At 37.2% G+C, this 22878-nt stretch overlaps 4 protein-coding genes across 9 annotated transcripts; 2 read left to right on the top strand and 2 right to left on the bottom strand.

The window, feature by feature from the left end:
• The first annotated feature begins 69 nt into the window (after positions 1 to 69).
• On the top strand, positions 70 to 4947 carry LOC6573601 (putative mediator of RNA polymerase II transcription subunit 12). The gene is made up of 6 exons (XM_001999633.4): positions 70 to 550; positions 610 to 1052; positions 1102 to 1810; positions 1949 to 3249; positions 4149 to 4311; positions 4368 to 4947. Exons 1-6 carry the CDS (start codon positions 410 to 412, stop codon positions 4683 to 4685), a joined length of 3075 nt encoding a protein of 1024 aa, XP_001999669.2. The 5' UTR covers positions 70 to 409; the 3' UTR covers positions 4686 to 4947.
• An 8-nt stretch (positions 4948 to 4955) lies between these two features.
• LOC6573600 lies at positions 4956 to 9361 on the bottom strand. Of its 4 annotated transcripts, none has more exons than XM_044007435.1 (3): positions 8782 to 9361; positions 6504 to 6658; positions 4956 to 5392 (listed from the first exon to the last, which is right to left on the bottom strand). In XM_044007435.1, the coding sequence occupies exons 1-3, from the start codon at positions 8883 to 8885 to the stop codon at positions 5259 to 5261; spliced, it is 393 nt and encodes a 130-aa protein (XP_043863370.1). In that variant the 5' UTR covers positions 8886 to 9361; the 3' UTR covers positions 4956 to 5258. The 4 variants fall into 4 exon arrangements, with proteins under 4 accessions (XP_043863370.1, XP_015022503.1, XP_015022504.1 ...); XM_015167017.3 differs by having other exon boundaries at positions 5262 to 5392; positions 6202 to 6658; positions 8782 to 9355; XM_015167018.3 differs by lacking the exon at positions 4956 to 5392 and adding an exon at positions 5402 to 5531 and having other exon boundaries at positions 6202 to 6658; positions 8782 to 9356.
• Positions 9362 to 9980: 619 nt separating this feature from the next.
• On the top strand, positions 9981 to 11061 carry LOC6573599 (mesencephalic astrocyte-derived neurotrophic factor homolog). Its single transcript, XM_001999631.4, has 4 exons — positions 9981 to 10186; positions 10278 to 10402; positions 10489 to 10630; positions 10696 to 11061. Exons 1-4 carry the CDS (start codon positions 10099 to 10101, stop codon positions 10860 to 10862), a joined length of 522 nt encoding a protein of 173 aa, XP_001999667.1. The 5' UTR covers positions 9981 to 10098; the 3' UTR covers positions 10863 to 11061.
• A 247-nt stretch (positions 11062 to 11308) lies between these two features.
• On the bottom strand, positions 11309 to 21147 carry LOC6573598. 3 transcript variants are annotated; one of them, XM_001999630.4, is made up of 4 exons: positions 20942 to 21147; positions 12559 to 12824; positions 12335 to 12488; positions 11309 to 11486 (listed from the first exon to the last, which is right to left on the bottom strand). In XM_001999630.4, exons 2-4 carry the CDS (start codon positions 12799 to 12801, stop codon positions 11386 to 11388), a joined length of 498 nt encoding a protein of 165 aa, XP_001999666.1. In that variant the 5' UTR covers positions 12802 to 12824; positions 20942 to 21147; the 3' UTR covers positions 11309 to 11385. The 3 variants fall into 3 exon arrangements, with proteins under 3 accessions (XP_001999666.1, XP_043863371.1, XP_043863372.1); XM_044007436.1 differs by lacking the exon at positions 20942 to 21147 and adding an exon at positions 18120 to 18134; XM_044007437.1 differs by lacking the exon at positions 20942 to 21147 and adding an exon at positions 13469 to 13483.
• Between the last annotated feature and the right edge of the window lie 1731 nt (positions 21148 to 22878).

Here is a 22878-nt window from a genome sequence, read left to right on the forward strand (position 1 = left end):
CAGCATGCTTTCTATCAGGTTGGCAGTACCGAAAAATGAAAAGGTTTGGTATTTTGTTTTAAGGTCAAATTTAATACCATTTAGTCAGAGTATTGCGGCGTCTGACTCTGCTAAACAAGTTTTTGTTTCCACAAAAAATGAATAGATGCTTAAATCTAGCTAAAGTAAAGCATAAAACAAATAAGAATTAGAACGAGTGTAAAACATATTCAAAATATGCGGTTATGATTCACGTCGGGATGCATAAAGCTGTGTGTTGAAGCCAGCAGACAACAGCCTTGATTATCAACGAGTGTGCGTGACTTTGTGTGTGTGTGTGTATTTTGTGTATATAAACAAACTGCGAACGCGGGAAGCGGTTGCAATTTTTTTTTCGTTAGCTGCTTAAACTTGGACAACAACACAAAACATGTCCAATGTGCGGTGCATAAATTTTTGGGATTTGTGCCGCATCTGCACCGCAAGCAGTGAACAGAAAATAAATATTTACTCCACCGATGGACGCGCAAAAAATTTAAGCCAGAAAATCTCAGAATGTCTGCCAGTGCAAGTGAGCAAATCAACATAACTGTATTAATACCAATAATTATTTGTCATCCTAATGCACAGATCGACGAAAAGGATCGGCTGCCCAAGGTGATATGCTCCCATTGTGCGCAGCAAGTGGAACAAATATACGAAATGCGCAATATATCAAGAAACTCTCAGACGATACTCAACAACTGGCTGAACCATCGGACGCTACAGAGCGAGGAGAAGGTGTTTATTAAGGATGCCGTCAATGACTCTGGAAAGAGTCTCAGCGTGCTTGGCACAACATCATCCGGAGGTCTTGTCGCAGGCAACACTAGCCAACAGCCCAATGATCTGCTCAGCAGCATCATGCAGGCAGTTGGCATGCAGGTCCAGCAGCAGCAGCAGCAACAACAGCAACAGCATCAACCACAACAGCAACCACAGCAACAATATACAATTACTGTGGATAGTCATGTGCCGGCGCAGCCGTTGCAGCATTCACATTCCCAGAATGATGTCAAGAGCGAAAAGCAAAAGTATGTTTTACTTGGCAATCAAATCATATATTTAATAGCATCTTTGCAGCACTTTGGAAGAGTTTATCCGCCTAAAGCCTGACATCAAAATTACGCCGCTTGGTAAGAAGGATTCCGTGCATAACACCCAGAGCAGCACCACCATATCGAATATAAAACAGCAGCATCAACAGCAACAGCAGCAGCCCCAACAGCAAACTGTACAGTTGCAGGCGCAGACTATAGCAGCGATGCCGGCTCCTGCTGCGCAACTGCAGTTGCAGCCGCAGCAGATTAACGACATCAATGTATTGCTGCAGCAACAGGCACTTTGGCAACAGATTCAACAGCTGCAGGCGCAATCGCAGTTGGTCAATGGAGGCGATGATGCCACGGAGAGTAAAAAACCGAAATTAAATTTTGTACTATCATCGCCAGCTACAGCTCCACAATTTACTGGAAGCTTACCACAGTTCGGCAATGTGGGTGGGACACAGCCACAAATACAGTTGCAACTGTTGCCAGGCGGTACAAGTTCTAGCAATAACTCAACGGCCAGCATTGCAACAGCCCAGCCCGCCCAGCAGCTCAATGCAGCCGCTCTGCTATCCCTGACAGGCACTCAGCTAGTTGGTGGTAGTGGAGCCGCCAACATGCTCTCTCCAAATAAATGCTTCTTGCCAATAACTATACGTGATGAAAACTCAGACCAGCAGATTGTAGCACACATCGACACAAAGAATCTGGTGCTGCCCACCACATATCAGGTGCAAATGAAGGTGAGCATTAATTAGCTGAAGAACGAATCTAATATGCAAATAGAATGTACTTACGTATGAGGTAAATTCATATTTGTATTTTGAGCTTAGGTTTTTAAATGCATATTTAGTAAATTCAAATTATTTTCAATTTTGCAGCTTCAGCCCCAATTGGCCACAGCAGACGGTCAGCCCATCATGCAGTTGACACCAACTTCCATTCCAGCCACATTGCAGTTGACGCCACAGACGTTGGGCAATGCGACGGCTTTTCAATCAACGACAACACATCAAAATCAGTTCCTTATGCCACAACCGCAGCAACAACAACAACCTCAACAGCAACAGCAACAACATTCACAACAGCAACAACAACATTCGCGTCAGCAGCAGCAACAACTAGCGCCTGCCACAGCACAAGTAACCTCACAGCAAATCATTCGATCTCCCCATGGAAATGGGAACAGCTCACAGGTGGTGATTCGGAACGTCAGCGCTGAGCAAAGCAGTGGTGAATCGTCGGTGACATTCAAGATGCCCTCTCCACGGCAGCTGCAGCAGCAGCCTCAACAGCAGCAGATCAAATATAAGGCTACATCGTCCAGTGCTTCTTTAGTTGCAGCTCCCACAGCTGTTACGTCCAGCAATACGCTCCAGACAGAGTTTAAGCGTGTGCCGCAGATTAAACAGCCGCCATCTCAGGCAGGGCAAACTAACGTGGCTGCCTTGCAGCGACTGTCGTCGAATACAACCATCACCAAGTTGCCCAAGCAGCAACATCCCGTGGCGAGCCACAAATTGCCGCTGATCAACAAACAAAATATAACTATTAGTCGTATATCCACACAGGCTGCCCCAAAGCCAGAGGCAAAGCCGACGGCAACGGTACAGGTACAGGTACAGGCACAGACACAGGCACAGGCACAGGCACAGGCACAGCTACAACTGCCGAAAACCGAGCCAGCGCCGCCACCACCAGCTCTGGCGGTGCAGCAGCTGCCTTCGCCGCCAGTCACAAATATTCTTAACCAACGAAAAATCAATCGTAAGCCGCCCGAGCAAAATCAGAAAACAAAAGCCGCTCGACCGCAGCAGCAAATTCTGCCGGTGCCTACAGCGGCACAACCCACACAGCCGCAGCTGCAGGCGCAGCCCCAACAACAGCAGCAGCAGTTGGCCAACAGTTCGGTAGCTGAGCCGCCCACAGCCACGCCTGTCAATGCACTTACCTGTCCCAACTGCCGGCGCGAATTCAAGAAGAAGGAGCATCTTACGCAACACGTTAAACTTCACGAGGGGCTGCGTCCCTTTAAATGCACCGAAGAAGGCTGCGACAAGGCCTTCAGTCGGAAGGAGCATTTGTCCCGCCATCTCGTCTCCCACTCTGGCCAAAAGATGTTCACCTGTGAGGAGTGCAAGAAGCCGTTCTCGCGCAAGGATAATCTCAACAAGCATAAGCGGTGAGTACATTCAGTCCTTAACTTATTATACCCTGAACCCATTGAAAATGGGAAATCAGGGTATAATGGTTTTGTGAAAAAGTATGTAACGGGCAGAAGGAGGCGTGGCAGACCCCACAAAGTATATATATTCTTGATCAGCGCGATGAGCTGAGTCGATATAGCCCTGTCCGTCTGTCCGTCCGTCCGTCCGTCCGTATGAGTGCGTCGATCTCAGAAGTTATAAGAGCTAGAAAGCTGAAATTTGGCATGCATACTCGTGTGTACCATACGCAGTACGAGTTTGCTTTATTTTTTCGATAATTGATCCGATAACTTTTTTATCGAGAATAATCGAAAATTCGGCATTGTTTTTTCAGCCTAATTTGAACATTTTTAGACATGGAGTCTTTAAATTTGCGTTGTATATAAAGTTAATCGATACAAAGATTTTGTTATTTACAGATTTTGGATACCACGCCCCCTTCGCCCCCAATTTGTAAAAAACGCATTTGCTTTGGAATGTACACACATATTCATCATATGATTACACTCTGAAAGTTTCATTTAGATCTTATGTCTACAAAAGAAATTATTCAACAAATAAATTTTCATAATATTACCCACACTGCAGCGCAGCCCAAGCGCAGTCGCTGCTTACTGCGCAGTTGGCAGAACGCAGGCTTATGCGTGCGTGTGGATGCATGTGTATGTATGTGTGCATAAAAATGCAGAATGATTAGAATATCAGCTTAGAGGGTTCAGGGTATCTCCTAGTCGAGCAGTCTCGACTAGAGCCTTCTTACTTGTTTTTTGTTTAATATACAAATCTACAAATTACAAATACAATATTCTTTATTGTGGATATTTGTTAATAGTCGATTTTATTTTTTTAAATACCTGACTTACCTTCTCTTCAGAACTCACAACATCCAGCCTGGCGAGACTCGACTGCACACCTGCGAAATCTGCAATAAAAACTTTGCGTCGAAGCAGCAATATGAGAAGCATCGTGAGATGCACAAAAAGTCACGTGCCGGGAACGCAGCTTCCGCCACACAAGCGCATACAGGTGGTGCAAAGGTAAGAGTCGTTGAGTTTTCCTTTCCACATAGACTAATTGGCGCTTTGCTTTGCAGAATCAGTATGAAGTGAAGCAAGAATCCTCAAGCGGCGCACAAGCGCAGCAGCCGCAACCTCAAATGCAAATCCAACAGCAGCCGCAACAACAACAGCAACAGCAGCAGCAGCCCCAACAACAACAGCAACAGCAGCAGCAGCCTCAACAACAGCATCCACAAATCATGCATGTAGATTTGGATGGGAATACAATAACAATAACTCAGGCAGGCGATTCCTCTATGCCATCTCTGGCGAACTTTGTCCAGCTGGGACTATCACAATTTCACAATGGCAGCGGGTCCTCAAACCAAATAGTTTGTAAGCTTGAAAAGTAGATACAGATTTGGTTCCACTGGAGTAGCTCGACTTCTCATCTAGTCCGTGTGTTCTACTGCCAGGTTCCTTAGCAGAACAAATGTTGACGCGTTTTTCTCATTATGTTTTACTTATGTTTAGGTCGATCCCTTTCGTTTTTCAATTAAGCAAAGGGCTTTCAGTTCTATTTGTGCAATATACGCGTTCGTTTTATATTATTTTTTATTGTATATATTTTATTTATATGTTTGTTTGTTTGCCTTGTTCCTTCAATCTAATTTATTTGCTTATTATTTCTTTTACGATTCATTTCCAAAATTATTTATATTTGTTTCTTTAATTTTAATTTTAAAATTATACAAAGCTAAGCGCTAGGACTTGCCAATATTAGAGATACATATTTATAGATATAAGGCCGATTTTAGTAGCATTTAGATGTAAATATTTATTAAACGCAAATATATAAACTAGTAGCCGTAAACGTATTTGTAATACTAAGTAAGACCTTTGTAATGCCCACACCTGTTAGGTGGAAATGGAAATGGAAAAGGGGAAGTTCAACCAAATCGAAAATGAAAATAAATGCAATTGTTTCATTTATGGAATAGATATTTTATTTGCTTTGAGTGCTCTGTGTTCGATGCGCAATAGAACAGATGGCAGCCATCGTTGTTTAAACAATATGTTCGAGTTCTTTTTGGGGTATTTCGTGGACTGAAAATATAAACTGGAAAAGAAAAAATAAAGAAAAATAGTTTTCTGGCCATCCTTAAATCATTTTCTTTTCCACGAAACGCAACGAATGCAGGCAAACTACTAAATACCATTGGCAGCACGATTCCAACTAAATATTACGCAAGCACGTTCTGAAAATTTCAAGTGAAATGAATTCGAAACCATAAATTAACAAATTACTCAACATTTAAGGGGATTTAGGATTGTAAAATTAAATAATGTAGTTACTTTCTTGTTTTTTCTTTTTTTTATTATTATTTTGTATTATTATTAATACTTTGAATGGGATGTGCGATTGCCGAATTCGTATCTTGCTTATATTTTATAGAGAATAAATAAATTTCAAATTCTTTGGCTTAATTATATATAACAAAAAAGAAAAATACAATAAAATTAGCGACTACTTTCTACATTCTACATAAATACTACTGGATAGTGGGTACGCTCCACTCATGATGCAGCAATGGAGCTATCCAGCCAGGCGCAGTGCAAAAAGCGTAGCAGGACGATGCAATTTACTCCAAATGTGAGACTGTAAACCGAATGATTGCGATTTTGATTCATACATATATATATGTATGTATATATTTAGCTTCCGTGTGAATTGTGCATGTGACTACGTGCAAATAACGTTGTTAGATGTGGGAGAGAGCAAAACAAACCAAGCCGAACCAAACCGAACAGAACCAAGCCAAGCAAAGAACAGAACAAAACAAACAAACCCAAACAGAAACCAAGCGGTGGACCAAACATACCAGAAGAAAACAGATTTATAGAGAAGAGCAAGAATGCAGCGCTAACCTTATAGCTCGTTTATCAGGTTTGCAGCTACCCTCAATCGTAACTCAATGAGAATTGGTTTATCTTTTGGACATCGCCCCACACCTGAATCGACTGTATGTCGGATAGGGAAAAGAGCGTTTCGAATTTCGTAACGAAATTGTGGCCCTGGCCACGCACTTGATAAACGTGTATGGTCGAATTATTGTAATCGAATTGAAACTCAAGCGAAAAGGTTGACTCTGTGAACGAATAGTGAAGTACGGCATCGATGCCGTCATCTATAATACTGGATATGCTTGGCATTGACTTGTCGTTTTTACCATCGAATATATTCAGATATTTCTCCTGATGCGCGTCGCTCCACTCGCCATTGATCTTGTAATTCTCGACGATCGTCTGTGCGGGTACCCTAACTTTAAAATGATATGTTATGTTGTCTGTGCAGCTGGGACTGTTTACGAAATTGATCGAGAATCTGTAAATGAAAAAAAAAGAAACCCCCAGAAGAGCATATTTAGTTAGTAATTAACAAGCAAATACATAGTCTATGGGGACTCCACTGTAACAGATGCGAAATTCCTAAGCTCGAGTCCCTAGATACCCCTACACACATCTTTAAGCTAACCTTTGTGGGTCTAGTCAAATATCTCCGCGTAGCTGTGAAGCACGTGCAACACATTCACAATCTACGCCTACAATATAATTTGTTTCCAACCGGTATTCCAAAATGATTCATTGTAAATTCGTTAGTGCCTCGTTCCCCGTTCTTACACATTGGCAAAGCTCAACTCTCTGAATGTTTGTCACATTCTTCAAATAACACTTAATTCTCATACGTGTTCCTGAAGTGCTATATTGGTTTTACCTACTATCCGCTTCGCTGTCCGAAGAACTTGAAGCACATCATAGCTATTGAAGTTGGAGACATTAAATTTAGAATATATACATACATTTGTATGTATATACTGAAGCGAGGTTCTAATGACAATGTGCTACCTACTTTGTTTTCTCTAACCCACTGAAGGCATGACAAATTACCATATCTTTTACCACATATACGCTATTATTTATGGCTCTACATACATAAACGACAATATATAAGAGATATATAATCATTTATGACCGATCGATAGATAAAATAATATAGGTTTTTATTTTATAGAGCCGGATTGATATATCAAAATTGATCGATATGATGCATATAAATAGTAACATATTAAAATTAGTCCGTTTGTAATCACACAGAAGAAATATAGGTACTATAGACTCGTTTAAATATCAGTTCAAAGACCATGACCTTTTAAATAAAGCAAGAATCTTGCGTTAATGAAATCAAGAAAGAATGTCTATTTTTAGCCATATGGAGATAAGATTGATTTAATTTTTGCATTTTCGTATGAGAATATAAGATTTTTATTTATATGTTGAGTGTTGCAGAAGAAAAATCGTATTACTTTATGGTATTGCTGCGTATCAACAGGTTATGTTTCTTTAAAGTTTAAATATTTGTTTCTTTGAGGGATTGCTACATGATTAATGTATTAAGATACATTCTAAGCACCCCAATCAGACTATTCATAAATATAATGTTGTCAATAATAAATGGGTTAAACAATTCAAGTGAAGATTTCAAGGGGTTTTAAGAAAAGGAGCTATCTAGAGAGGTATCTTATCTTAAGAAGGAATCTACGTAGTTTGTGTGTAAACATTAGTCATGGATCTACCTTATCATTATAAGGGTAACGAATGTAAGACAAGAAAAATTAACAATCAATGCTCGTGTTATCATCGCGGAAAGATAGCGTTATTGAGCGAAATATACCGTTTGTAAATAAATGCCAATGTCACGCCTTACAACACAAAGCCGGATCCAAGCAGTGTAAAGCCACAAGCACCGGCACTATGATGAAATAGTAGAATTAAGATTTATTGACATCATTTGCTCAGTGGCCATCGAATTGAAGAATGGGCACCCAGACTGGCCATCATACAGGCATATTTATTATCTGATGCTTTTCATAATATTAATTGTCTGTTCTCTGTTTTAAAAAGATTTCGCCTTATTGTTGTCAGCGACCGGCGTCTTGAGCGCGGGGCTGATGATGCTTTCATTTTTTTGATGTTGATGATGTCATTGGTTATGGGAACTGATATAGATTTGCCAAGAGCAAGGCGAGCCGCAGATAATTTATGCTGCAGGCTGGCATATCAATTAGATCCTAATATATTTAGGCTAAGCAAATAAACAGACTGAATGCCTCTCGTTCTGCGCCAAAGATGTATATGTTTAACATTATAAAAATAAAGCCAATAATGTGGCTAAAATATTTCACACCAATATGTGTGCATTTGCTCTATAAACCCAATTTAGAAATGTCTGTTTAAGTGGAATGTTGGCAAAACTATTAAAAATGTTTGCACGCAAGTTTCGTAATGGCAGTTCTAAGAAAAATTAGGTTACTTCGTAATGGCAGTTCTAAGAAAAATTAGGTTACTTCGTAATGGCAGTTCTAAGAAAAATTAGGTTACTTAAAGGGCTCCATCGATTTTCTAAAACAATAAGAGAGTACTGTTCTTAAGTGGCAAGAGTTAACCTACTGTTCTGGTTCCTGCAGCAGACATCCTTGGATACCCATTTTGCTCATCCTGTCTGATTCGTTGGGAATTGTTGGTAGCACAACCAAGTATTTAACTTCAGCCATTTTAAAACTTTACTTTATTTTATTGAAGTGTGCCACTAAAATATATGTATGCAGCTGTTAGACACGTTTAAACAATTAGACCCAACACTTATTCAGGGTTTGTCTACAAGTCAATAAATTGCAATTTCATTCAACAAAAATGTAAACAAATTCGACTTCGCTCCGCTCCGCTTTGATTTGCTTTGCTTTGCTTCTCTGTTGGGTTGCTAACGGTTACAGGCTAGCCGCGAGGTCTTTACAGTTCGCTTGCTCGAATAATACTGTTCGACTGCAATCAAGCAGCAGCAAAAATAGCAGTTCAAAGATCGCACAACTACGCGACGTCACGGGTAAAGCACATTTCGCTCAATACGAGGTACATATTCCCCCTCTCATTTATGTTTAACAATAGAAGAAACTAACTAAGCAACTGCTTCCGACATCGACACACGCTCTAAGTTCTTTCCGCCGCGTTGACTGAGTCAATACTGTCTGAATTTTCGGCTTTCTCGCATTCCACAGACGAGAGCAACAACACACCGGCTTTCATACACTCTCGCATAAGTATAAATTATCTTATCGAATAGATATGGGTAACAGAATTTCATTTACTTAATCACATTAGTTTTTACATATTTATGATGAACTAGAATTCATACAAACAAGAAACAATTTTTAAATTGTTGTCTATTTGCTGTCTGAAAGCTGTTTAAATATATATGTATATAATCTGTAAATATTTCAATTTGGCAGAAATAAATGAACCCAGCGATCGTTCAGATAAACACAATTCTTATTTCGCTCGACAATAAATTATAAACTACACTATAGTCTATTTTTAGGCAGGGTAAGGCATACAAATAATCAAAAAAAAATCTAATTTTCCACAGGCAAGTTAAACATAAATTGCACAAAATTAAATATTCAAAAAACCTGCTTATTTGATTTACAGTAAAAAGAAAACATAACACTCTTGATTTTTAATTCCACAACACGATCGTCAAAGAAGTATTTTATGTCATTTTTTTAATATCATAATTCTACAGTATATTTTTGCTGAGCATGCAATATGTGTTGGTTAGTATTTTTCTTCAGAAATTCGATATTAAATCTCGTTCAATGACTGGTCACACAGTCAAGAACCCAAGTCGAGCTAACAAGTTGGCTGCCAAGCTAACGTAAGCATCAAACAAATACTACATTTTAAATAAAACACTTCAAATCAGCGTGCAAAATGAACACGTCACAAATAGTAGTAATGTTATGTTTCATAGTCGGCGTCGCACAAACGGCACTGGCGATCAAAGAGGACGACTGCGAAGGTATGTATGCCTTCTATATAAAAAGTGGGCCGTTGATGGCCACGTAAGTATAAAATGCTGTAGAACAAATTTTCACCGTATGTAATTACAGTTTGTGTGAAAACTGTTAAACGTTTTGCCGACACACTGGACGATACGACGAAAAAGGATTATAAATTGATTGAAACTGCATTTAAAAAATTCTGCAAGACACAGAAAAACAAGGAACATAGATTTGTGAGTAGACCAAGGCCATTTTGCCGGCAAACAGGTTCTCATCTAACAAATAAAACATACGAAAACTTTCTTTTTATTTAACGCAGTGTTATTACCTGGGAGGTCTTGAGGAGTCAGCCACAGGTATTTTGAATGAAATGAGCAAACCACTGAGTTGGTCAATGCCTGCGGAGAAAGTATGTGAAAAGCTGAAGAAAAAGGATGCACAAATTTGCGATTTACGTTATGGTATGTGATTCAACATTCAACATTTAATATGTGATATGTTTCTAACAGTTATATCTACTTTGCAGAGAAACAAATTGATTTGAACAATGTAGACCTGAAGAAGCTGAAAGTGCGGGATCTGAAGAAGATCCTTAACGATTGGGATGAGAGCTGTGACGGTTGTCTAGAGAAAACCGATTTTATTAAGCGCATCGAGGAGCTTAAGCCCAAATATTCACGCAATGAGCTGTAAATAAATTTACTTAGTCCTTTACGAGACACGCCCACTCAAAACCACTATACAACACCCATACACATATATTTTAGTTAATTTACAATTTTGATAGACTTTGAGAGAAATAAATATCTATTTTGAAATATAAAATGGTAAGCCCGAAAATGTGAGAGAAGATACACAATAAACCCACAATGACCTCGTACACTTTTTCGTATATAATAATTGTTTTATTCATGTGTTAACAATATTATTATTATTATTATGATTCAATACAAAATTAACGTACAAATTACAACAATTGGACAGTGAAAAAGAATGACATAAGGGTTAAGTATTTCAATTGCACTTAATACATACCCCATAATAATTTGATTTAACTTAACTATGTATTCGTATATGCCAAATGGGGTACGCATTATTAAATAATTAAATTAAAATTATTAGTTAAACATATGAGCTAATTACGAACAAAAGCAGTTTTATTTTAGTTTATTATCAACTAACAGATAAGATAGATCTTTCTGATCTACAAAGTCGATCAACGACGATACGGCTGCTTGTTGTACCGCCCACGTTCGCTCTCCTCGGCCAGATTTGCGTACTCACTGTAGACGACACACCAGCAATATGTGAGTATAGCTGGAAATAGGAAAACATAGAAATATTTAAATTGAACAGAATCAAAATATTGGGATAACATATGTATTAAAACCAGTATGATCAATTTTCAAATGGGGGAATTTTTACTCTTAGCGTAATCGGTTAACAAACGGCTAGATCTGACTGTAAAAAGGCTAAATCAAACACAGCAAGAAAATACAGACAACATTTAAAGCGTAGCATACTTTCGGGCACACTTTGAAAATAGGGATGTTTCAAAAGAAGCTACATATGTTAGCAATAGAAATGTATACAAAAAATTGCATTAAAAATAATATAAACTAATTATATTTTTGTTCACTTGTCAAAAAAGAGCACAAATTTTTTCTTCAGTACTGTCAAAATTAAAGTAGATGAATTGATTCTCTGTAAACATATTATTTAAGACATATAAATGTTCACCTAGATAAATATGTATAATATCTATGTAAACTTCTACGTATCTATATGTTGACTTAAGAAAATTAATAGCTATTACTGGCGTAGATTAAAATAAAAAAATAATATAAATGTAGAAGCCCAATAAATGGCTATAAATGCAATTAAGATTAAGACTTTATTGGATCGGAGCCTGAATATCTTTTATATGGGAATGACTACTGTGTGCCATTTGGCAGCCAAGCTAATTGCGTAGCAAGGCACTTCGCGCCTCATTTGTCAGTCAGACTGAACTCCGCGCCAGCCGCATTTTGCTCTCGGTACGAAGGTGATCGACGCATGATAAATGCGTCAATAAAGTGAAAATGGCTGGCATATAAACGCCATCCGGTGCTAAAAACCGCACAAGGAGTAGCCACCATTAGCTGGTGTAGATGATATGCACTTACCGCAACAGATCAGCCCGAAGATTAGCCACAGAACGCCCGTCAGTACGAAGCCGTCGATGAAGAAGACGACGGCAGTGTAAATTACAGAAATGAGCAAGCCAATGGCAATCATTATGCCCAGCACCACCCACGGAACCATCAGATAATGATTGCGCTATAAAATATTAATATACATGTATATAGATTTGGAATTAGCTTATTATAAACAATGGTCATAAGCATACCTTGACAACGCCGAACATCATTAGCAATGATATCAATATAGTCATGCATAGATTTACCACTAGAATGATTTTCACTATGTTGTTTGGTATGAAGTCAAAGATAATCGTCTTGAAATGCACGCGTGCTGTGAATATCACAATTATCGTGATGATGGATAGAATGATGGCCAAAGTTCCTGATATAATGGAGCCATTACGTGTCGACTGACACAGGCAGCAGGATTTGACGAGAGGTTTCGGCATTTTGAATATGATTTATTGCTTAGCTGCAGATAGAAATATATATAAAATATTTGTATAAAATCGTAATATTGTATAATTATATATATATATATTATATATAAACATGTAAATATTTTTGTTTTTACTTTTAAATTTCTTTTATTGCTAAAAAATTAAAGCAAAGCATTTTTTTTTTTTTTTTTTTTTTTTTTTTTTTTGCTGTGTTCTACAATCATTGTAATATTTCGACGTATATCAATCGAGTCATAATTTGAGAAATATTAAGCCCATAAATCATTTTTAAAGCCCTATAAAAACTAAATACAGCTAGTCGATTCTAATTGAATTATATTTTAGCTGCCCTGACCTTTATATATATGTATATGTTCTGCATATATACATAGAATTTATTTATTTATTTTTGTTGGAGCATATACATACATACATATATTCTGCCCAATAAAAAATCATAAAATGTATTTTCTCCATATGTGCCAAAAATGCTTTTAATGAACCCCGAAAAACTATAAAATAGGCTTTTGACACCTTGAACTCAGTTTTCTCAAAATGATGACGTGATAGACATATATGTAAGTCTTCTATTTTTTCCAGCAATTTTATAAGTTATTAAAGTATAATCGAATTTAAGAATACTTGTAGGGAATTATCTTTATTAAGTGACACTTACAGATAAGAAGAGGTTCTGTCACACCTCAAACAGGTTAATCACTTAACTTTACTATTTACTTTAACGTTCGCTCAACTGTTTGTCAGCATCACACACATTATGAGTGTGTGTTGCAATTCCCAGATGCATTACGAGCACAATGCTTGGAAAAGGTTATCTTATCAACATTCCCAAAAGAATTTATTTGCGATTGTTTGCAATGTGCCTAAGGCAAACGAAATATTCGAAGTGAAACAGATTTTTGTATGACGTCAAGCAATGCCTGTATATTCGGTCAGCACAAAATTGTTTATAAAACAAATCGTGTTTAAATTTAGAAAAATAGCACAATAACAAAAGCGTTTCAGATATCGAAATTTTTCTGTATCGTGAATTTATGCATAGTATAGATTGTATGTACATATAAATATACACATATGTATATTTGTTACATATAGCAAACTCTCTTTTGCATAAAAAAACATGCTTTCAATAATTTATCAAATCAATTGGATAGCGCCAATTTCCTTGCAAGACTTTCGAAAGCTGAAATCGTTCACATGAGTTACTTACACACACACACACTTGCACACACAGATACTAGCGTATATTTATGTAGATAGATGTAAGTGATGCCTCATCGATTGCCGCCTACGGGCATTGTCATTAAATTAATCAAACGCTTAACATGCAACGCCGACAACGGCAGCTCCAATTTGATGTTGATGTTGATGTTGCCACATGCAAATTTCGAATTCAAATTCAAATTGAAGCTTAGCCGGTTTTTCCTTATCTGCTATGGACGTGCTGGTTAACTAGTTTTAAGCCCGGAGCAATACAACGCTGATGAGATAATCGCAAGACGCCAAAATGTCTTGTCATACATGGAAGCACTTTACGAAAGCATTAACCAGTTGCCATTGCAAAAGTCAGTGTCAGGAACATCTATTGCAGAGTTAAATTTAAACTCGCAGTGCCAGCAGACCGGAAAATGGGCGAAGCGAATTTTCGTTTCTTCACACCTCTCGCAGAAAGCGCTTAAATTGTATAAATAAATAACAATAACGAAGAGGCAGAGCATGATGATCTAAGTTTGTTGCTCATTTGCTGCTTACATATATAACTGTGGAATCGTTAAATTCTTTTCGCCTGAAAAGAATTCACATAGCAAACAGAGTATATTGGTTTCAAGTCTGAAAGTTGATAATGGATGAGATTATAAATATAAATAAGTTTAAGATCTCACTCATAGATTACCAGGTGAATCACCGTTGACCTTCTCTACAGATTAACTTTTAAATTATATAGTGCATTGCGAAAACGGAGAAATATGAATGTTAAACTTAAACTTGCTTTTTAACCGTAATTCCGCAGTATGCAGTTGACTTTGCTCAACTGAAACCTTAATTATCTTGAAGCCTTCAATTTTTAATTGTATCAATGAAGCCTATTCTCGTATATAATTATTTTAGCGCATTCATTATAGTAATTTTTTTTGCTGTAAGCTTTTGTAATATAGAAAATGTTTTCCAGATTATGGACTGTAGTTATTCTGAGCCCAGAAACTTATATTAAAATCGAATTAGTAATTACTCGGGAGCTACACATATTGTATTAACTTAACATTTCAAATAAATTAAAAAATTATCAAAATCTAATCTTTCTAAAATTTTTGAAGACTTTTGATCTGACTTTTGACTTTTTATCTGAAATATTTAGCTTCTACAAACAGTTTCTGAGTCGTAGAATAACAGATGGTTAAATTTCAATTCAATTGAATAAAAGCGTTGATCAACAAATATACTATTGATATATCTTTCCCAATCTTGTTAAATATATATCCCAAGCGATAAATGACTTGACGCAAAAAGTTGTGAAAAGAATTACGAAAATGATCAAAAGCCAAATACAAAATAAAAAACAAAAACAAAACTAAACAAATTACGCAATTAAAAAAGGGCATAGGCCAAGAGGGGAAAGGGTGGACGGCGAGCCCTGTCGGAGAGCGTATATTTTATGGCTGAGATTGGTGTGTAACCGTTTTGCTATCGTTGGGCATATTCGTGAGATCGGTGCTAGCTAGCTGGTTGAAATTTAATCAGACATATGGCGCGTTTTCAACGCGTTTCGCACGCGTCTTTCACTCCTATAGTTGTGTTGGTTGTTGTGTAAATAGAAATAAATTTAAACCATTTGAGAATAATATGCGCAGTTTCCACAGAGCTTTTAGGGCTTCTATACATGTACATATATACAGTTACATGTCTATTGTTATACGATACGCTCTATACACATTTATAGTGTATGTGGCAAGTCTTGGAGTTGAGACTGAGAGTCTGGTATATAGTAGGTCTATCTGTATGTGGTCTATAGAGCACAGCACTTGAAGCTCTTGATGCGGCCAATTAGCTGGACTGTGTGGCAACCTACATACATTGGAATGAACCGTATGCCAACTATGCGAACCCATACACCACACACACACACACATCGGAGTGTGTGTGTAGGTGGCTGATTGGCCAAGTGGCGTCGATAGTGACACGTAAGCAACGCTTCCAGCTATCAGTTGAGCAATGTGCGCCACGTTGTCCATTTTCAGTCGAAAGCATCTGCTAATGGCCCGTGTAATAAGCACATTAAAATCTAATGGTGACGCTGACTTCCGCTTCTGCATACAATTAAACTGACTTGCGAGCTGCCATGTGGTCATAAACAGCTCGCAAAGCGCAGAGAGTCAAGTTCAAGCGAACGCGTAGGCGTTCGAGTGCGCGCGACTTCAGCGCGATTCGCTGGCGACTTTTCTGAAGAATTTCAAAGGCAACTTCGTTGATTATGTGGGCTTCAGCTGGAAAGTGCTTGACAAGTGCAACTAGTTGCTTGCTTACGATCGTCATGGCACAACGTGTGTGTGTGTGTGGGCGCGCTTTTCAACTGCATTCAAGAAATTGAATGCTGCCTTTTCATGTCGAAAAATGTGAAAGGTTGGCAGATGGAAAGAGCTCAAGAGATTTTGAATAAAGAGATGCATGTCCAAAATGCTGAACGATGGAAAGTAAATCTTTAAAATTTATGCAGCTACCGAAATAAATATGCAATTGTGTTAATTGATTCAAAAATACATTTACAAAGCAGCAATCTGATATTTTCACCTTATAGTCTGAAGCAGTCAATTGCCGCGACTAATAATCAAGTTATAAATCATTCGTTTATCTCAATTCAGCCACGACTATGAATTGATAAATAGTTAATGTATTTTGTATGCAGTGAGGAAATCAGTTTATGGAGATAATTAATTGATTCATTTGTTCAGAAAACTTTTGTTTCGTCTATTTAGTAAATTTAGTTAGCTAAATTACAATATCAAGCCGAAGGCCTAGCAGTTAGTGCTTTAGCTATTATAGCTAATATTAATGTCAATTGTACCTGGATTTTTTATTTATTTAGTTTTTGTATTATATGTTTGAAGTAACCCTTATTATAAAATAATTTTTAAGAAATACCTAAAGCTTTATAAAATTGTTAAGCATTTTAATAAAATAATACTTGAATTAAACAATTAAATTTCTATATTCATACAATTTACCACAGCATAAATCTAAAATCATAAGTCTTCTATATAAGACTTTGAATAATAATTGATATGCCTATTTGTTTTCTTATATAGGAGTTTCTATTGGGAATATGGATACTTTAAAAAATGAATTGTAACTAGTATTGTAATATATATTATTTAAAGGGATATTTGCTTAATTTACCCAATGTTCGTTGTCAATAAATATGCTCTTGGCTATACTAAATAATTATGATATTATATTATGTTTATATTAGAATTAATGTAAAATTAAGAGAATTAAGCACTGGCAGCTTAGAAATTTAGATCACTGTAAAGTTATTTTCTTAGCAATTTTTTGTATAGTCTGCTCTCTATAATTGAAAGTTAATTGAGATAAATTTATGATTTTTTTGTAACTACCTATCCACACATATATATTTATGATAGACAATCATGACCCATATGCCCAGCGACTAAATAAAAAAAAAAAAAAAAAACCCGCAGCGTGTGCATTGAAATGAATATAGTCAATATAAATCATGTCAATTGCTTTGATTTCAAATTCAGCGGGCATAGGAAAAATAAAAAACAAATCAACTGAATTGTGCAGGCGCCTAAAATATAGGTTGATCAAGCTGTTCAAAGCGATTTCGCTGGGGGCCTAAAAGCGAATCGTTGTTGTGCAGTCAGCGTGTGCCTCGTTGTTTGTATCTTGCGGATACAAATGTATCTTTGAATCGTGTGCCGTGCTGTTGTTCAGTTTAATTTTAATCATTGTTGAACTCTTGCTCAACCTCCCACACAATTTGTTTGCGCATCGACGCGTAATTAAATTTGACATTTTTTGTGCTACTTTTTACGCGAAACACAATGCAGACAAAAAAACATTGTTGTATCTGTTGTTGGAGCGATACTCGTTGTTGGCCAAAATTGCTCAATCTGTGCGTCTAGTGGGAGCAAATGTCTTGATATATGCCAGAGCTTTGCTAAACCGGTCAAAAATCGTTCTACCAAATTTGACAAGTTGAAAGCACGCGGCTTCGGCTTTTTATTTTTACCAAAACTCGAATCGAGACTTGGCTTTTGGGACTGATAATTCTTCTCTCTATGTGTACGTACGTTCGTATATTGTCTGTGGGGCTTTCCGCATGAGGCTTTCAATCACTTGAGTTGGCAAATGCCACAAGTATAAATCAATTAAAGTTGTTGCAGCTGCACTGCTCAGCTGCCGCCTTTGAAGTTGCAGGGTGAACGAACGAATGAAAAGTTTTTATTTTTATTTATCATTTATTGCTTTCGCAATGGTAAACTTTTAGCACACGCACATGGCGCTATGTATCTTTGGGATACATTTGTGCACATCTATCTAGGCATTCATATATGTATACATATATATTGTCGCAGTCAGCCGTCACACTTGCTCATGGTCATGAACAGACATTGAACGCGTTCAACAACTAAATCTAATATGATTCTCTAAAATTTTCCTTTTGCTCGCGAAAGTGAGAAATATATAGTAAAAAGTCGGCATAAAAATGATTCATTTATGAAACGAGCAAGCGAACAAATACAAAATGAATTATAAATAGTCCACAAGGTCGCGAGCATTTTGTGCTCTCTAGATATCTATAGATTTTATAATAAATAAAATGCTTTCAGCCGGCCTCTGTTTGTTCAGGCAGCAGTCCGAGCAGCTACCTCAAAGACTTGTAATTAAATGGAATTATCTAACACAACAACATTTTAAATATCTATTTGGCAGTTTTAAATTCTAAACAGCTGCGTTTGAAAATCATTTGCCAAGCATACACCTTTAATTAAATACATATTTTGTGGTTTTTCGTTCGCTTTAAACATGCTCGTGCACCACTGTACCAAAGTCAACGCCTACTTTAGTTTGTGAAGGTGTGCGGCCGCTTCATTTATGGCATTAGAACATTTTTCTAGAAATGTATTCCATTTAGAATTCCGCTATTTTATCTTACTGCCTGCCCGATTGCCTTGTAAATTTTAACCTTCACGTTTTGCTGCTCGCTCTCTTGGCTTTTGGCATACTCTGGCAAACGTAATGCTTGAACGGGTGTATTCAGATTGCAGGAGATAAAAGCGCAAAGGTGTTAATATTTCGGATATTGTTGAAATTAAAAAGAAAACAAAATAGACATTTGTTGGTTATTAATTTTAAAAATAAATGGTATATGCATTTTAATATATATTTTTGCTGAGATTAATATCATATAATCTATTTACAATATCAGATTACAGAGCAATCTATAGTCGATCTATGTACAAGCTTTTCTGCTGTTCTGTTTTTATTTCATTTTTATTAGTTCCTAATGTGTTTGAATACTCAAGCCTAAAAGGCAACCTTATAGAGCGTTGTAGCTTGAAATAAATAGTATATTCGAGTATATATAATTATATACAGATATACATATTTATGCTTGTGTCAGAGTTGAGTGCTCATCAATGTTTGGGCAATGACAACGCTTCATTAAGTTGTCTTATGTATATTTATGTCTGTATATCTACACAGAATCTCGTTATCCTTAGCGACAATTCACAGATGAAACAGGTGTTTCTCTTCTGCCATGCTTAACAATTGGCTTGAATTTATTCCATGCTCGTATCTCCTTATCGACTTTGAATGTGATTTTTATTGGGCATGGCTGACTGGCATACCTAAAAAGTAGCGCAGACCGTGGCCAAAAATGATAATTTATGCTAAATATTACGTATACGCCCACGCAGGCCGCTCGAGCTGAGTGCGTTTACTTGTCGATTCGCAATATATGTACATTCGCCCAGTCGATATGCATTTTCGGTTGTTTTGCACTTTCTTTAGTCTCAGACTTTAGACTCATATGCCCAAAAATAAAATTTAGCATTGTGGGTTGTTGACGTCAATTTCAATGTCAACGCGTTCTCTTTCAGTGGGAGATGGAGCTGACATCATGCCGAGCAATGCAGCGCTAAGGAAACACAATTCAGTATAAATAAACACACACACATAGATATATATATATACATGCAGTCATGCCTTTATAGAGCGCAATTGCAAAAGCCAAAATAAACGAAGGAAAAAAATAAATAAACAAACTGTTTTGTTTTGCTCATAAGTTTTCATCAATGCCGTCCACAAATTGGGTCAGAAGAAACCGATTTAGGTGAGAGCAGGCCTCGCGATCAGAACGTAAACGGGAGCTGTTTGTTAGTAATAATATTTAATTGCATTTGCTTTTTTGTTGTTCTTGTTGTTTAGCGTATTAATCATAATTTGTTGGCGTTTGCTGCTGCCGTTGCAGGCGCTCAGAAATTGCTGAGCTTTGAAACGCGATCGTTGAAGTCAAGTGATCATGATCATTTGAATATTGGAATTGCTGTCGACGACGGCGACGACGCCGTCGAAGGCAACAACAACAACAACAACAACAACAAACACCAACAACAACGACGACAGCTAAATGAAATTGAATATATTTTGTATAAATAATAAAATGAGACACACGACTGCGTCTACTACTGCGACTGCGACAGCGACTTGCGAGTGGCAAGGGGCGAGGGGCACCTTGCGACAGTCAATGGCAGACGATCGTCTTCGATCGACAGTGGCAAAGGGGGAGGGAACTAGGAACTTTGTTAGCTGGTCCCCCACCAGCCGAAAGCTGTACGCCTGTTATTTCAATTTCGTGGCGATCGTTTATCACTTGATTTGCATTTGGCGTTCAATCGATCGCTCGATCAGGCTGCCCACTGCCCAGGCAGACTCTATTATTTCAACTTTTTTCAATTTATTTATTTATTTTCTTATTTTTTGCAATTGCATTTGCTTGCCAATTGGCCGCTGATAATGTCACACACTTGGCATTTGCATTAGCATTTCCATCCGCATTGAAGGGCTGCCAAATAAGTAGACTGGCAGTTGGCCAAATTTCACTTACACTTTCTAATCTCTCACGCACTTCACTTTCAACGTAAGCCCTTTTTCAACAATTGGCAATTAATGATAATTATTTATTGTGTTTCCTTTGGTTGAGAACTCTATCGATCGTCGGCCCAGCTTTAATTTTAACACGACTTTTTGGCACGGTTTGCGCGCGTTTTCGTTGTGCTTGCGGTGAGTTTCACGTAGCGACTGAAATCGCGCGCACGCTATTCATGAGAGTCGCATAGAGAGGCGATCGACAGCGAACGGTTGTTGCTCTCAACTCTCAAGCGATGGGCTGCTGCGACGTCGACGTCGGCGACAACGGCGCCGTTGATTAATTTTTATTTTGTATTTTGTTTTCTGGCATAGAAAAGTTCTGAGACTTGAGATTTCTTGGCAATACTCAAGCTTTCGTTGTGGAGCTTTCTCTACTATGGGAACTTGTAAGTCTTTAAAGAAAACCTGTTATTGTTATTGGCCTGTGTTTTTTTTTATTGCTTGCCACAGACTTATCAAACAAAAATAGACTAAACTAACAATGGACCTTTGTTTGCTTGGTGATATCAACGACAACGTTTTGCACTAGATCCCTGAACAAATCATTAGACAAAGTCGCTCATTACCCGGGCAGCTGGTCATCGTGGTTGTATTTGTTGCATTTTCAAGAACTCTGTGTGCATGTGAACGTCTCGCACGCGACCCTGTACCAGTTGCAGACCCACTCCAGCATCGACATCCGTATCCCATGGAACTCTGACTAGTTTTGTTTAAGATACGCGCCATAGATATGATGGCAACACGCTTCGCCGTCGCCCATTTTTGGTTAGTTTGGCCTGTTTGCCAGTGGATCGTGGTTTCTACTTTTGTTTTTGGGCAATGCTTACTAATGCTTACACAAATGGTAAATGCTACATTCAACCTATTGGCAATGGACTTCTATTTGTGGCCAGTTTACTTTCGTTACAGCTCGAATTATGTAGTTTCATCAGGAATTCTTCAATTTCTACTTTAATTCAATTTGAAAAAAACTACGAATTATGCATTTTCTATTTATTTTGAAGAGTATTCAAGCTTCAGCAATTCGCTTATACATATATCTCTCATTGACCTACAAATGATCTATTCTATGCAAATTTGTGCTACATTTGAGGTTGCAATTGAAAAATTTCTTCACAAATTCATAAAGAGTATTGGCTGTCGTTTGTGGATACCCTATGTCCATGAGATATAGCTTTGAAAAAATTTATTGTTGGGTTGTTTTTTTTTTAATTTTATTTTTTATTTTATTTTTTAATAAATTTTATTGTTGGGTTGTTTTTTTTTAATTTTATTTTTTATTTTATTTTTTAATATTTCAAAAATTTACTTTAAAAATGACTTCTATATTTTGATGATGACAAACAATAATGAGGAATCTGATAATACAATTTGATTTATACTAATGATAAAAAGTTTACAGAGTTACTGATAGATAACCTAGATCTAATATTCATTTATATATAGTTTCATATACGTATAAGTACTATTTCTGTTTTAACATAATATATAGTTGGTTCTGTTCATTATAAATTATTATTTATTGGATTATAAAATTTAAAAAAGCTAGCAAGTATACCTAATGTTGAATCTTGAAAGTGTATCGGAATTGTGCTCGGGTTTGGCAGGAAACTGTTGAACTTTTAGCTTTTTGGATACATTTGTAGAACAAGTTCGTCTTCGATACCAAACCGCAAACAACTAGAACGCTGTTTATAACTATTACTTCCTAACATTGAAGATGCAGAATGAAAATCCATTAGTACAAAGGCTCCATTTTCACCTGACAAATAAGTGCAATCTTTCACCTGAATGCATTCTACGCACATATATTGTTAAACCTAATCCATATTTAAGTTTCAGGGCAGGATTTAAAAATAAAAATAATGTAATTTATTTCAAATGCAGTGCCGC

This window comes from Drosophila mojavensis, unplaced genomic scaffold, assembly GCF_018153725.1.
Source record: "Drosophila mojavensis isolate 15081-1352.22 unplaced genomic scaffold, ASM1815372v1 contig_16, whole genome shotgun sequence".
Taxonomy (NCBI): domain Eukaryota; kingdom Metazoa; phylum Arthropoda; class Insecta; order Diptera; family Drosophilidae; genus Drosophila; species Drosophila mojavensis.

Bases quoted from the DNA above. Each gene is read 5' to 3' on its own strand.
- LOC6573601 (XM_001999633.4), top strand. From the start codon at position 410: ATGTCCAATGTGCGGTGCATAAATTTTTGGGATTTGTGCCGCATCTGC. The intron at 1,811-1,948 runs GTGAGCATTAAT...TCAATTTTGCAG, and splicing joins CATATCAGGTGCAAATGAAG to CTTCAGCCCCAATTGGCCAC. The intron at 4,312-4,367 runs GTAAGAGTCGTT...TTTGCTTTGCAG, and splicing joins CGCATACAGGTGGTGCAAAG to AATCAGTATGAAGTGAAGCA.
- LOC6573600 (XM_015167017.3), bottom strand. From the start codon at position 8,885: ATGGCTGAAGTTAAATACTTGGTTGTGCTACCAACAATTCCCAACGAA. The intron at 6,659-8,781 runs GTAGGTTAACTC...TTTCATTTACAG, and splicing joins CTGCTGCAGGAACCAGAACA to ATTCTCGATCAATTTCGTAA.
- LOC6573599 (XM_001999631.4), top strand. From the start codon at position 10,099: ATGAACACGTCACAAATAGTAGTAATGTTATGTTTCATAGTCGGCGTC. The intron at 10,187-10,277 runs GTATGTATGCCT...ATGTAATTACAG, and splicing joins CAAAGAGGACGACTGCGAAG to TTTGTGTGAAAACTGTTAAA. The intron at 10,631-10,695 runs GTATGTGATTCA...TCTACTTTGCAG, and splicing joins AATTTGCGATTTACGTTATG to AGAAACAAATTGATTTGAAC.
- LOC6573598 (XM_001999630.4), bottom strand. From the start codon at position 12,801: ATGCCGAAACCTCTCGTCAAATCCTGCTGCCTGTGTCAGTCGACACGT. The intron at 12,489-12,558 runs GTATGCTTATGA...AATATTTTATAG, and splicing joins TGATGTTCGGCGTTGTCAAG to CGCAATCATTATCTGATGGT. The intron at 11,487-12,334 runs GTAAGTGCATAT...TCCTATTTCCAG, and splicing joins CTTCGGGCTGATCTGTTGCG to CTATACTCACATATTGCTGG.